Source organism: Hyperoodon ampullatus, assembly GCF_949752795.1.
Source record: "Hyperoodon ampullatus genome assembly, chromosome: 3".
NCBI classification, from domain to species: domain Eukaryota; kingdom Metazoa; phylum Chordata; class Mammalia; order Artiodactyla; family Ziphiidae; genus Hyperoodon; species Hyperoodon ampullatus.
Genome location: NC_136916.1, coordinates 169,026,764 through 169,042,206, shown reverse-complemented (window position 1 = coordinate 169,042,206; position 15,443 = coordinate 169,026,764). Strand labels below are relative to the sequence as shown.

At 54.6% G+C, this 15,443-nt stretch overlaps 1 protein-coding gene across 1 annotated transcript in view; it reads left to right on the top strand.

Annotated features, from left to right (window-relative positions):
- The window catches only part of ITPK1 (inositol-tetrakisphosphate 1-kinase), a gene marked incomplete at its 3' end in the record, with an annotated part of 167,532 nt that overhangs the window by 38,163 nt on the left and 113,926 nt on the right, over positions 1-15,443 (top strand). Inside the window, exon 2 of the mRNA XM_079699798.1 lies at positions 3,267-3,291. Coding sequence (XP_079555924.1) covers positions 3,267-3,291 — 25 coding nt within the window. The remainder of the gene's footprint in view (positions 1-3,266; positions 3,292-15,443) is intronic.

Below are 15,443 nucleotides of genomic sequence, written 5' to 3'. Positions count from 1 at the left end.
GCCCCCAGGCTTTGCATGCTGCTTTCCCCTAGCACTGTCTTGGAGATAACGAATGCATTATGGGACCTGGAGCACTTCCTTGTTCTTTTAACTGCTGCATAGTATTCCTCTGACTGCATGTAGTTTGTTAGTGGCCCCTCTTTGGGGGTTTAGGCGCTGCCAGGCTTTTGCTGTCTCGGGCAGTGGGGCAGTTAACATCCGCAGCCTGAAACGCTTTGCCCGTTCAAGCGTGTCTGTGGGGTGAGGTCAGGGAGCTGGGGTTTTCAGGAGGAGGAGTTTACTCAGTTGACCACAGGTTTGGTTTCTCTTCCCTTCTCCCCGTCCCGTCTCCCTCCCTTCTTCGCCCCCTCCTCCCGCTTCTCCTTTGGTGTCATGATTCAATTTCTGAACTTTCTGGTTAGGGCCGGGTTTCAGGAGCCCGCTGCTTGGGAAATGAACATTCTTGGTACCTCTGTTCTGCAGAGGTTTCAGGCGCAGAAGGGAGCCCCAGCAGGTTATACCTTATTTTCCTGAGTGGGCGGTGATGGGGTGCGTGGCATCCCACCGCCCTAGGGAACGTGGTTGTCTGCTTGCGTCCCTAGGCTCCCCATTACACCGAGGCCCTGGGGCATGGAGACCAGGCTTGCCCTCTTGGCACCTCCTGAGCCAGCTGCGCCATGACTGTGTGGTGTGGGGAGCCCAGCTGCAGAGCCAGTGCCCGCTCTCCTGAGGCAGCCGGGCCTCAGCTTGCCGGTCAGAGTAATGGGCAGTCACCGTGGAAGGTGCCGCGAGCGCTCGGTGGGCCTTAGCTCCTCTCACCACGAGGGTGTCTGGTGTACGTGTGGCCGGACGTGTGTGGAAAGGGGACCCGAGCCCTGTCTTTTCTGCCAGAGGTGCAGTTTATCCTGTTCTCGGTGCTCTGAGCTGCAGAGACACTGCACTGGCTCCTGGGAGCTCAGCCCCACTTGAGGTTGTCAGTCCATCCTCGAGACCACTTTTTTTGTTTCTTTTATTGTACGTGTTCCATCTGTTTTCAAAGTTAGAGTCCTGTTTGTTTTTTAGGACAGGGGTAAGGAGGGTGGGAACTGTCTGGGCTGATGTCTGATGTGGATGGATCGGAAGTGACCGCAGCTGCCTTCCTAAGGACATGAGAGCCACACGCCGGGATAATCTGGATGCCGAGAGAATTAACTTGGAGGGAGAAGCCAGACCGGGCCCGGCACCTGGCAGAAGCCCTCTCCACCTGGTGTGGGTCACGTACACACGGGCCTGTCTCCTGCAGGCCGTCTGTCCCCGAGACTCGTCCCCTGAGGCTCCCCCCTCAGCTCTTGAAGGTCCCCATCCAGGGGGGGCGGGCAGGGTGAGGAGGCACGCTGCGCCTAACCTAGCCGGTCACAGTCACAGGCCACGTGATCATGGCGGGTTACCATCACCAATGCTCCCTTAGGGCCAGGACGGTCTGGGAATGAGGCAGGGGCTCTGGGGTGTCCACAGGGCTCAGAAATGAACGGTGTGGGTTGTGAGCCGATGCCTGGATGTGACATGGGTTCCAAGTGACACTGTCTGTCCCCCTGCCGTGGGCTCTGGTGGCCCAGGGCGGTGCTGTCGTGTCCAGCCCGCCCCCTCGTGAGATCGTGGAGGCAGATGCATATCGGCTGCCATTCCTTCCAGAACTGCAGAGAAAGCTGAGTGACGGCGAGGACCCTGAAAGCATCAACTACTGTGGTTTCCAGATGGGGTTCCTTGGGGCCCGGCGTCCTGGGAGGTGTTGGGTGTGGAGGGGCGGGCAGCTGGGCACGTCCTGCAGTGTGACCTGGTCACCTCCTGCTGTGTCTTGCTGTCTTATGTGGTGGCCTCCTTGTGAGTTTCCACTCTGTGCCCCGGTGCTCGGAAGGTGCTGGGAAAGGCTTGTTGCAGGAGCTCAGTGACAGACGTGCAGGTTGGCGGGTGTCACCCCCGCTGTGCCGTGTGAGGTGCTGCGCCTGCTCACCGTGGCCTGGAGGTTCCCCTGGGGCTTTGTGTCGTCTCCCCCCTCAGGCTGTGAGCCTCTCGGGGGCCCGAGCCATGGTGTTTCATCTGTATTGTCCCCCAGGGGCCAAGCCGGGCACAGGAACCGAGCTGCGGCTCCTGTATCTATGTTCAGGGGCGTCTGGATGCCAGGCGGGCACACAGCGAACTTGCCCCAGACCCTGGTCCAAGGAGGGAGCGAGGGCGAGAGTGCCCCAGGCCTTGCCCTCGCCTGATCACAGCCTCCTCTGAGCGTCTGTGGGGGCTCAGCTTCTGTTCTCAGGAAAGCCGCGCACGGCCCGGGCTGTCGGCGTGCTGTCTGCGGTCCACACGCGCTCCGCCCCCAGGGGACAGCCCGTCGGCGCTCCGGAACCGTGGGCTGGGGAAGCGGTGCCCCAAGTTGACCCGGCGTGTGCGGGCCGGGAGAGGACATCATGAGTCCGGGACGGCTTCCTGGGAGGGCGTCTGTCGGAGCCGAATCCTGAAGGCTGGGATGGAGGGTGGAGACGGAGGCTTGGAGATGCCACGCAGCCCTGTGTGTCCTGAACCGCTTGCAGTAAGGGCTGTGGGTGGGGGAGTCGGCAGGGAGCCTCTGTGTGCTCCTCTGGAGACACGGACCCCAACCCCGGCTCCACGGGGTAGGGTGAGTGAGGGCACGCATGTGGGAGCACGGCGGCCCTGGGATTGTGTGGGGAGACACGGGGAAGGCGAGGTCCAGGCCTGGAACGATATTGGTGAGGACCGTGGTGGTTGAACCAGGCTCAGAGGGCGGGCAGGGTGTCAGTGGGGCAGAGATGGCCAGCAGTGGACAAGCAGCCGGGCAGGACTGAAGGGCCTGGGGCCTCTTGCACGTGGGAGTGTGGATGGGCTGAGGCCGCCTGAGGGACTGGGCCAGGGTGTCTGACCTGACCCGGGAGGGAGTGGGGTTGGGGGGTTGGGTTAAGGCCATCGGTGGTGGGAGGGTCTTGGGGTGGTCCAGGCTGGAGCTGTGCCCACGAAGCCTTGGCCCCGGGATTGGCGTGCGGGACGGCTGGCCGTGAGCGGCCTCCAGCCGGCTTCCTCTGGGCACCCAGCCCTCTCTTTCAGCCGCGAGGTGGCTTTGAGGGCTGGCTAGGAGTTCATAAACCTCCCCCTTGAAAACAAGGCCGTTCTGGGGACCATGGCCTGAGAGGCGCAGCTGCAGTCTCCTCGCTCTGCCTCCAGCTGGCCGTAGTGACGTTTCTGGAAGGATGTTTCCTGCCTGCTGGAGTAACCTGTGTTTTCTTTGTTTTTCTCCACAGGAAGCGAGGGATAGAAGTCGTGCAGGTGAGTACAGACCACACCCTCGCCGTTGTTCAGCTGGGGGGGCCTTCAGCGCTCCCTGAAGAGTCTGGGCGCTTGGCCTCTCCTTACACGCTCTCGTTTTTCACTTCTCTCCCTGTGCAATCGACGTGATTGCCGTCCCGGAGGGGCCGAGCTGGAGCTGGCGGTGTGTCGGGGTCGAGGAACTGCTCTGCTTTGCTGGTGTGGGAGTGGTGGCGCCCTTGGTGGGGGTGGGGATGGGCAGGGTGACCACCCAGCCACTTGTCCGGCTTCCGGACCCTTGCCTGTCCTCAGGCTCCGCTGCGGGAGCTCCAGCCCCCAGAGCCTCTGCTTCGGCTGTTAGAGCTCTGGGGACGAGCCTTCTCCTACACTGGGCCATTCTTGTATTACGGCTGACGTGGTATCGTCTTCTCCGCCGGTGCTCCTCCCCCTGCCCCAGGGTTCGTCCCCCTCCCCCTCGTCACCCCTTTTCTGCTCTCAGTGGCCACATCTGATCTTCCCGATGTGCCCCTGGTCCCTGGAGTGTGGACTGAGTCAGCGGGGGCTCCTGACCCCTGTGTCGCCTCACCCTGGGTTGGACTTGGGTCAGGAGCTCACTGGGGAAGGGAGGATGGTTGGAGAGAGAGCTCTCCCGTGGGGTGGGGGGGTGGGGCTTGCCCTGTGGGCCCAAAATAGATGACAAGCTCAGACCGCAGCAGTAATGCCGGGAGGTTGGATCTGCCTGAGAGTGGGATGGACGGGGGGGTCACGCCAGGGGATCCCTCTGGCCAGCTGCATTTGTCCTGGCAGTGACGACTCACGGGGATGGGAAGGGGGCCACTGCTCTCTGTGTCGACAGGACGATTCCCTCAGCTCTTCGTCAGGGGCAGGCTGTGACGTTTGACCCGGAGCTTTTGCCTGCTCCCCAGCAGGTAGCAGTGGGCCTTGGTGAGACCCGAGGGTGGCCCGGTTGTGCTTGCTGTCGCCCTCTCTGTCCCTGTCCAGGGTGAGTGTGCCTGTCTGTGCAGCTCGGCTGGCAGCCCTTCTTCCAGCTGTAGCTGCAGAGAGGGTAACCCAGGCCGGGGCGACCTCAGGGCCCTCTGATACAGCGTCTGCGGTAGGTTTTCATAAAGCCTGCTGAGAAGCTCTCGGAGCCCTCCGTGTTAACTCCGGCCCCAGTCCCCCTCCCCACACCTAGCAGGTTCCGTGGGTGTTGGTCTCAAGCTGCTCTGCTTCTGGGACCACGGTGGGCCTGGTTGGTGGCGTGAGGCTGGGCGGGGCCTCTGTCTGGCTGCCAGAGTGGCCGGCTGCTGAGTTCTTCCTCCTGGCCTCACTCTTCGTAGCTTGTGGGTTGAACTTGTCACCCCAAGGCTGAGGTTTGTTTTGGGAGCGGAGGTAGTTTCTAGAAGCCTCTGAGCAGCTGTGCAGTTTTCATCCTGCCTCATCTTGGCTCTGCAGTTTCATGATCTGCACCGAGCTTTTCTGTGGGCCTCAGTTTCTCCATCCATCAAAAGGGGGAGGTCTGAAGCCTACTAAAAAGTATGCTTTCAGCGTCATTTCTGATTGATTAGTAGTGGGTGCCTGGAGGATTCTAAAATCCGTGAATGGCTGAGGACAGGGATTGATTGGTAATGCCTGCTAGGGGTCCAACAGTGGGCGGAGGAGGTGCAGTTGTATTTGTGTCATTCTGGAGCTAGGTGTCTCCTAGCTAGGTGTCATTCTGGAGCTTAGGTGATTCCTGCTCCAGGATGCTTTGGCTTAGTTTTGTCTCTCAGTCCTTTTTGACGGTTACCTTGGAAGCCCCCAGATCCTTTGTAGATGCTCCTATACCCACCACCAAGGCCTAGACCCATAGTTGGAGCGATCGATGGAGGTTACCGTGTGAAGGGCTAAGTGCTTCCCTGAGGTTAGCTACAGCCTCCCATCAGGGTCCATGGGGAAATTTCTGTTGGGAGCTGTTTTTAGAGGAAATGAATTCACGTGCTCACGAACAACTGCTGCTTAAAAGGTGAAGAAATACGCTCTACCCCCAATACCTGATTTCTGTTCACACCAGATCCCGGACTCTAGCACAGTGGGATGCCACCCCTCCCACGGGAGGGGAGAGGAGCGGGGGCGGGGGGCGGTGCCTTGGAGCTTCAGGATGTGAGGGACAACCGAGGGGTCAGTGTGTTCGCTCTACATGGCTTCCTGGGAAGATGAAAACCTTTAATCCACTTTGTGGGTGGGATGAGAAACTGAAGCCATTGTTTTAGAATGTACCAGGCAGAAGAAGAGTTATGAAATCTTTTTTGATGGGTCTACTGTTCTTTTTGATGATGACTTGAGGGAGGAAGTGGTGGCTGGGGACCAGCGCGAAGGCAGGCTGGAAGCTTTCCATGCCGACATCTAAAAATAAAACCCACCACGACACCTCTCTCTTCACCTCCTCCTAGCATCCCTGAGTGTTTGGAGAACTTGAAATTTCAAGACATAGAGAAAAGGCTCTTTGCAAAAACTGGAAACCAAGCCACTTGGCTGTTTTTTTTTCAAAATCAGCCGAGCCTCTGTGCACCAGACCCCAGGCTGGTGGGCCACTGGCTGCTGGAGATGGGCATTTGCCAGTCACTGGGTGGCAGTGACTGAAGAGGGTGAGAGTAAGCATGCCACCAGCCTCCACCCAGTGTTTCCTGTGTCAGGTGCTCTGAAGGACATTGTCCCATTTTGTGCAGCCACCTGGTAATGTGAGTGGTGTTTTCACGTCCATTTTAGAGATTAGGAAACAGGCTCAGAATGTTGTGAATTCCCTCAGGGAACTCAGCTGGTAAGCAGTCCAGTTGGATTTGAGTGCGGCTGGTTTGTCTGTAAAGCCCATGGTTTTTCTGATAACTGGGTCTCCCCTGCATGTTAATAGATGGCTTGGTTTACTACCTGCTTCCATACCTGTTATTACCTGGGCTTTGGCTACTATTTTTTTTTTTTTTTTTTTTTTTTTTTTTTTGCGGTACACGGGCCTCTCACTGTTGTGGCCTCTCCCGTTGAGGAGCACAGGCTCCGGACGCGCAGGCTCAGCGGCCATGGCTCACGGGCCCAGCCGCTCCACGGCATGTGGGATCTTCCCGGACCAGGGCATGAACCCGTGTCCCCTGCACCGGCAGGTGGACTCTCAACTACTGCACCACCAGGGAAGCCCCTGGCTACTATTTTAAAAAAAAGCATTCTGGGACCTAGGGTCAGGAACCAAGACTGTAAAATGATGGTAAGACCTGCAGTGTTTGTCTTGGTCACAAGAGTTGTTCTTCCAGCTACTGAATGGCAGTAGTAACACTCTGGGTGCTACCATCTATTGGGCACTACTGTATACCAGGCAATGGTGCCATTTACTGGAAGGAAGCATTTGTATGTAACCTCTCCAAGGAGGGGGTGGGAGCACATTTAAGAAAGGAACTCTTGCAGATCCTCAGCCTCCGCATGTGTTAGTTCCCACAGCTGATCTGCTTGGGAAGGAGCTCGTAAACTCTCCCGTCGGCCCTCCATCCATCTCTACGGAGGCAGTGCATGTAGTGGGAGTGGGAGCCAGATGGCCTGGGTTCATGTTTCCGACCGTCTGACCTAGGGCCAGTTTCCTAACCCCCAGGTGCCTCAGGCTCCCTGTCTGTAAAATGGGGATAATAGTGGTGCCTGTCCCCTGGGATTGTTGTGAGGACAAATTGCATTAATTTGGGTAAAGCAGTTGGCACTGTGCCTGGCATACTGGAAGCTGGTTGTCTACAGGAGAAGCACACACTCTCATTACCCACAGGCAGATCTGAACGTGATGTGTGACCCCAGGGCATACATCCTTCTTGGGCGCCATGTGACTGGTTGTTAGGATCCTGGGCAGGTGAGGTAGTTCCAGTTCTTTGCTTGCAACAGAATTGAAAGAGGGCCTGATTGAGTTGTCAGATGATAGAACATTCAAAATGAGTTTTGATAATAAATTACTGTAATTCTTGCCATATAATTCTAAAGGAATTCAGAGAATTTGCTATGGTAAATCTCTTTCCTTTCCATTTCTAAAATTTATTTGAATAGGTGGTTTCAGCACTATAAAAATTGAAAAATGGAGATAGAACTGATAATAAACACTGCTTTATTCTAGCAGTCGGTAATAGTCATCTCTGGATACGTGAAATACTCTTTAAAAATTACCATTCATCTCTTCTGAGATGTATTTCTAATAAGGTTTAATTTTTATGATTATTACTTATACAAATTTATAATATATTTCTGTTATATTGATCAATTATGTACTAATAGTAATTGTAATAATAATTCAATCCAGAAGGAAAATTTTGACACTTAGAGCTTTATGGTCACATGAAATTAAAAAATTAAGCCATTTATATTCTTTTTTTTTTGGCCTCATACTACGATAGACTAATCAATGAAAGGCCTTCCAACATGAAATACACTGATAGTGGAAACATCTCGAGGGATGTGGATTGGAAATTGGAGTTTGAGGAGGCAGAAGGGGCCTTGCTATCTTTCCACGTGTTTACGAAGCGTCCGATTCTGTAACTTTAAGAGGGATGATGGTGGATCTCAAATCGCTATGGTATTTAGATTCCACTAGATCCATTTAAAAGAGAAACAGTAACAGTTTCATTCTGAAATGTTAATATTTACAATATGTTGGAAATTACATCCTCTACAAGTATTTAAACTTACGATGAGAAATTTTAGATGTCAACTTGAAAATGTGCAAATTGATATATAGTTTTAAACATTTGTTTTGGGGGCTTTGGTTTGAAGGCCACTGCTTTAGAGCGTTACCCCGTTTGCTTCCAAGAACCAGGCTCTGAGGCAGACACCGCCTCGGAGGGGGGGACAGCAGCCTGGCTCTCAGGCCATCAGAGGCCCCGCTGGGACTGGGCCACTCGGCCTCTGGGGCCTGTGTGTCTGCTGAGACTCAGAAAGGCTTTGGCGGTGGGCTTGTCTGCAGGCCAGCTGACCTCTCCTAACGTGGGTCTCTTGGGCCAAGTGATGCTTGATAATAATAAAGACCTGCCGTTACCTGCTCAGGTAGCGTGAGAAGCCCCAGCTGAGCCCGAGCCCAGCAGGGCTGGGAGGAATGGAAGTCCTGCTCTGTGATCAGTGCTGGGACTCGACTAGAGCACAGGGGGAGAGTGGGACAAGATGCCCTCCACCCCTGTGTCCTCGGGGGCTACCTGTCATGACAGTGACGGTCGCCGGTACCTGTTTGCCTCAGTTGTCTCTTCTGTACTCTTGTGATGAGGGTGCTGGACGCACAGGGCCCCTTGACTCCTCCATTTCAGGCGTTAACAATTGGCCTTGCTGAGCCAATGAGGTGAGGGCCCCTCATAGCCGGCAGGTACCGATTGGGAAGACTGGGCCCCCCGTTGCAGCAGGATTCAGCAAACCTTTACTGGGTGCCTGCTGTGTACCAGGCTGCAGGTGCCAGGGACTCACAGGGGCCCAGGCCACATCCCTGCAGCCCTCTGAAGTCTGCCGTTGGCAGCCAGGGGCCAAAGTGGTGGGGATCATGGGCACAGGCACAGAGGAGGGTCCTTACCCCGCTTGGTAAGTCAGGAAGGCTTCCTTCCTGGAGGAGGGCACGGTGAGCCTGGCTAGTGGCGATGAGCCTTGTCCACCTGACAGAGCCCGGCTGAGAGGTAGGTTCAAGCCCACAGCCCCGGTCAGGGCTGGACCTGCTCCCGAGGCCCTTCTGCTCCCGAAACGACTAGGTGCTAAAGTGACCAAGTGTTGAGCACGGCACAGCCATCACGGCCCTTCCACCCAGTGAACCTTTGTTGGGAGAAAACATTCCTTGGCCACTCGGGTCATCTGTGGCCTGGGGCTCTGCTGAGGGCTGGGCAGGAGGCTTGCATCAGCCTTGCAGGACGCCTTCCCTGGGGAGCATTTTCCACTCTGACCTGATCTGTGGGGAAGGCCTGGGAGGGAAGCCTGTGGGTTCTCCGTCCCTGGACCCCATCGCCCCTGTCTAGGGCACCCCTGAATTTAGTGGAAGAAGATCCAGAGAGAGCAACGTGCCTACTGCCCTGCCCACCTCCAGCCTTGGCATCCTCAGGAACATGTACATCGCATCCCACCCCCTGCCCGCCAGGTTCCCAGGGCTGTCTTTCCCCAGTTGTCTGCAAAGCGCCAGGGGAGAGGGAGATGGCTGTTAGCACGAGAGGGGTTGGAGTCTTAGTTTAAAATGCAAATGAGCAAGCTGTAAGTGGGAGAAGTACAGTTGCTGGTTCGAGCGACATTCATTGTCCTCCTTACAAATTCCTTGAGAATTCAGACATTACGAAACCCCAGTCTCTGGAGCAGCCACTGTTTCTCAAGCCGGTGAGGAAGTAAATACATTTCCCCGGCTTGCAAAAGAGTGAAGGGTGGGCTGCAGCTTTTCCTGGGGGTTCCTGCAGCGTTGTTGCCTGCCTGGGATGTTGGAGTTCTTTGTGTGTTCGTCTGCCCCTTTCTGCACAAAGCATTCAGGGCAGGGGGTTGGGTGGCAGAGGATAAAGCAGAAGAGGAAAGACTAAGGAAGAGAGACAGACAGAAAGACGCCAAGAGCAGGCCACATGCCCAGGGCTTACAGAGGACTGGGTGCTGGGCATCTGGAGTGGGAGGGGTGCAGTGACAGGGGCCCCGAGCACGCGGGCAAGCCTGGAGGGTGGGAGGGCTTGTCTGTGCCTTTGTGGACCCTGCAAGGACACAGGGGCAGCAGGCATGAAAGCAGGGAGTGGGCAGGCGGTGGGGGGGTGCCTTACGGGGAAGTTGATGCCTCTTGATACAGGAATAACGAGGCGTACGTGTGGGTGGGGAGGTGAGGCGTTTGACTGTCATTTCGGGCAGGGAGCACGGCCTGTACGGGACCCAGGGGCTGGGAAAGGGGGTCTTTTGACTGCCAAATGGTGTGGAAGTGCCGAGGCCTCGGCCGTGAGGGGGTCGGGAAGCAGCCAGGTCAAGAGGGCGGCAGGGCCGGCCCACAGGAGGGCCGGGTGAGCTGACCGTGGGATGCTGGGGGCATCAAACGGCTTCTCGGCGGGAGAGGTGTGCACGCCAGTTAGAGGCGATGGGGGAGAAGGTCCCGCTGGGAGGGCACACGGTGGGGGATTAGACAGGCCGGGCTGGAGGGTGAAGAGCTGGGTCTTCTGGTTGGCGGCTGGGGCTGGAGCCTAACGGGGACCCTGGGTCTGGCTGGAATGGATGCAGTAGTGGATGGCAGGGGACACAGAGGGCAGGGTGTGGTGCCTGGGTTGGGGGGGTGACAGAGAGTGCAGAGTCAGTCCTCAGACTGGGGGGCTCAGGAGCAGCAGCGGGGAGCGAACGCTGGTTCAGACAGGTGTGTTGAAGGCGGGCAGCTAAGTTCAGTAGCGGCTTCCGCGCTGAGAGCGGGAAGGAGAGTCACATGGCTGAGTGAGCGGTCCGCCTTCCTCCAGGGATTATAGGTGCTGGGTTCTCCATTCACCTTTAAAAAATGTATGTTATTTAGTTAATATTTCCACGATTCAAAAATTGTTTTAAGAAGTACGTTGTTCAAGGTGTCAAATGATTAATCCCCAGCTGGGTTCCCTCTGCCACCCACTCTGTCTCCAGGGTGGCCCAGCTGGCTGACCTTGGTGCCTCCTGGATTTTATTTCCAGGTAGCTGGGGCCCAGGTAGGGCTGGACACCTGTGAACATGCTTCCTTCCATCTGCTCCCTCTGCTGGGTGCTCTGGAACCCAGTGTAAGGAGCTTGGGGAATATCGGCTGCCTTGGTGTTTCTTGGGCTCCTGACATCCTTGCAGCTGGAAGAACCCAAGGCAGCCAGCTGGCCACTTCCTTATGGGCAGGGGCTTCCTGAAGGCCACCTGAGTATGACTCTGATGCTGACCTCTGGCAGCAGACCTCAGCACCTCCAGGGAGGGTGGCCATGGGACTGGGAGTTGGCTCTGCACAGAATGTTTCCACGAGGCTGTTTGGGACCATAATTGGGATATAGATTGTTCTTGGCTGAGTTCAGCCTCCACGTGGAATCCAGAGGTCTGGGTTTGAGTTTCCTTTAGTCTGTTTTCTGACTGTGTGTGATCTCACTTTCCTCATCTTTAAATTGGGATGACACTTAGCACACAGGACCTAAGACGGCTAATAGAAGTGCAAGGATTGTGGGCTAATTTTCCCGGATCCTTTGTTATGAACGGTGTGGTTTATATGTGCGTAGGGCGGGGGATACAGCTGCAGGTGAAACTGTGCTGCTTAGAAAAATATGTTGCGCAAAGAATGTGATCTTTCTGTCCCCCTGCCAAAGTAACACTTTTAGGTTTCTAACTGTTGTGGATTTTAACTGAATTCCTTTTTAAATGATAGATTTGGGTGGGCTAGGGAGGGTGGGAGGGAGGGAGACGCAAGAGGGAAGCGATATGGGAACAGATGTATATGTATAACTGATTCACTTTGTTATAAAGCAGAAACTAACATACCATTGTAAAGCAATTATACTCCAATAAAGTTGTAAAAAAAATTTTTTTTCCAAAGCTAAAAAAAAAAAGATAGATTTTATTTTTTTAAATTTGAAACACAGATATTTGTATCATTTTCAAAACTTTGAAAGTTGTTTTTATTCTTATTTACTTAACATATATTTAATGAATGGAGTTAGTCACATTTATCTGTAAGCATGATCATCAAAGTATTTTTATAATAATGATACATGGGGCTGGGGAAGTATTACATGTTGGGGAGCGCACCAGCTGTTCACAGTAGCTGTGCATAAGAGGTCATGTTTTGGAGGGCAGCGTGGGAAAATGACGATGTAAGTGCTGTCGACGTCTGCTGAATGGTTTCAGTTCCGCCAGTTTTATTTTTATTCTTGAGCTTTTTAGGCTTGCTGTTACAAATAGCAACCATCTCCGGCGTCAGTGCAGTCCTGCGTGGCTTCAGAGGGCTGTGAGCCTCAGTTCTGGGGTGTTCTTTCCTGGCCTTTGACTCACTGAGTCAACTTGAGTAAGTCCTTAAACAGAAAGCACTCCGGCCAGGGAAGCTGGAATCCGGGTGCCGGGGTGGGCTCTGCGGGGGCCAGGCACCCACTCCCAGCCCACCCCCACCCCGGCTGCAACACTGGTCCACACCGAGTCAGGGCTCCATCTCCTCGTCCCTCTGCCGTTGGTGGGCCTTCCGATTTCACTGGCCACCTCGGGGGGTACAACACGTAAGCAGGTAAATGCAAAAGGAAGAAGGAGCATGGCAAATAGGAAGGGGTTAAAAGGGATAGAAAGAGCCAGAAGCAAAGGTTCCGCTTTGAAAGTAGCCACCTGTTTTGAGGTTGTTCTGGGGTGAAGTTGTCTAGAGTGTTACTCAAAGTGTGGTGCGCCAGCCATTGCCTGGGAGCCGGTTACAGGGCCAGCCCAGAGCTGCCGAATCCACGTCCCCAGGTGAGTCGGCAGCACGTTTCCAGTTGCAGAAGCTCCATTGCAAATAGTTGGTGCCCATTTGAGTTGGGGAGGGTGCACCTCCTGGGGCTGAGGCTCTGTGTGAAATGGTGAATTGACTTGAGGACCCCGGCTGCGCAGCTGGCACTGGGAAAGCAGGAGTGGAGACGGGCGTTGCCTTCTGCTGTTTCCCGGATCACGAAACGTCCTTAAATCTTTCGGTGGCTAAGAAGCTGGCATCTCCCTCTCCAGCCCCCTCCCCACTCTCACGTTTCTGTTTGTGCTGTTAGACCTGTTCAGATGTCACCTTGCCAGTGACAGCTTCCCTGCTCCCCCAGCGGACGCCCTCCCCCCAAACTGGAGCTGCCTGTGGACGCGTGCTCCTGGGCCAGAACCCTCCTCTGTCTTTTTTTTTTTCTCTTCATGGTATATCTCATTGTATTTATTTATTTATTTGGGTATAGTTTCTTTACAATGTTGTGTTCGTTTCTGCTGTACAATGAAGTGAATCAGCTCTATGTATGTATACATCCCCTCCCTCTTGGACCTAGCCCCCCCATCCCACCCCTCTAGGTCATCACAGAGCACCCAGCTGAGCTCCCTGCGCTATACAGCAGGTTCCCACTAGCTATCTATTTCACACATGGTAGTGTATATATGTCAATCCCAATCTCCCAATTCATCCCACCCCCCTTCCCCCCCGTGTCCACACGTCCGTTCTCTACATCTGTGTCTCTATTCCTGCCCTACAAATAGGTTCATCTGTACCATTTTTCTAAATTCCACATATATGCATTAATATACGATACTTGTTTTTCTCTTTCTGACTTACTTCACTCTGTATGACAGTCTCTAGGTCCATCCACATCTCTACAAATGACCCAATTTTGTTCCTTTTCATGGCTGAGTAGTATTCTGTTGTATATATGTACCACATCTTCTTTATCCATTCATCTGCCGATGGACAATTTAGGTTGCTTCCATGTCCTGGCTATTGTAAATAATGCTGCAGTGTCTCTGATGAGGGCAGCACCTGGCCCTGCGTGTGCTCTGTGTTTGCTGGGTGAGTGAATGAAGGACTGAGCCGAGAACTTTCTATTATGGAAGACTCACGTGACATAGCAGATTCGGGAGGGCGGTATGGGGCACCCTGTGTGCCCATCGCTCAGCTTGGTGTCCGTGACCACCTGGCCGGTATCACTTCCTGGAGACCTCGTTCCCCACTTGGACAGTTTGAGGCCAGTCTCACCATTCTGTCAGTTCATCCATGAATGTGTCACTACATGTCTCTGTAAAGTAAGGACTAGCCCTTGTTCTTAACCTCTCAGTGGGCCATTCAGAGGTGGGTTGGGGTGCTGCTAGTGGATGGGCCCAGCTTCTGGGTCTGGCCCCTGCGCTCCCAGCCCCTGGGAGGCGAATGAGAGGCAGCACTGGGGCAGGTCCTTGGGGCCCTGCTATCTTCCTGCTGACTCCAGGGCCGCCGGTGGCTGTTAGAAACCCGGGATATGCGTGAATTGCTTGGGTTCCTATTGGTCCTTCCCTAGGAGTGGTCATTGTAACGGTGTCGAGGAGATGATCAAAGCAGTGTGGACGCGGCCTTACTGTGTTCTGGGAACTTCTCTAAGCGCTTACGTACGTTAACTAATTTAATCCCCACAACAATCCAGAGAAGGACTATCATTTAGTGCAATTCTTAGGTCTATTTGATGGATAAACTTTTTGTTTGTTTGGTTTTTGTTTTTGGCTGTGCCGCGTGGCTTGCGGGATCTTAGTTCCCCGACCAGGGATTGAACCTGGGCCCTCGGCAGTGAGAGCGCTGAGTCCTAACCACTGGACCGCCAGGGAGGTCCCAGTGGATAAACTTCTATTATCCCTGCTTTACGGATGAGGAAACTGAGTCAGAGAGAGCTCGCCCCAGCCTCTGAGCCGGCGTGGGGCAGAGCCGAGCCCAGCACGCAGGCTCTGGTCCATCTCATAACCTCTACACCCCACTGCTGCTTGTGCATCATCTCTGAAACCAGCGCTTCCTTGCCGTTCCTTTGCCCGGGTGTCTTCCACCTCTCTCCTGGACTGGCCCATCTGCTGCCCAAGGGCTCTTTCCCAGACAGGCTCTGTCTTGTCACAGCGTGGCTGCATGGCCCAGCGTACAGGGCGAAGACCCTTCCCTTGGAGGGATCCACAAAGCCTTTAGCCGTTGGTTCTCACTCTGGGGAGCCCAGCCCGGGCCACGCCCTCACGTGCACCCCAGAGCACCCTCTGCAGAGCCTCAGCCTGCTCCTCCATGTATCCTGTCCCGGGAACCCGCCGTGGCCTTCCTCCTGTTCCATCTGGTGGACACTTATTTATCTGTGTGGCCCAGCTCACTGCCACTAGCTCCTCAAAGCCTTCCTGGGCCCCCCAGGCCCAGAGAGCCTCTCCCTCATCTGGGCCCCTCCACCCTGTGCCCCCAACCCTCTAGGCACAGAAGCTCCCATTCCATGGCATAATCACATATTCTGGCAGCTTCTCCTCTTCTCTGGAAGCTCCTTAAGGCTGTGGACCATGTCTTCTTCTGGGGGCTGTGTCAGCCTGGCGTGCCTTCTGGCTTATAGGCGCATCTTACCGCTGAATCTTTGGAAATCAGTGGAAAATAATTAGATATTGTAGAAATATATGAATTAGAAAAGTTCCCTATCATTTTATTCTCCAGAAATAACCACTGCTAAGTTTTCCTTTTTTTTTTTTTTTTTTTTTGCGGTACACGGGCCTCTCACTGTTGTGGCCTCTCCCGTTGCGGA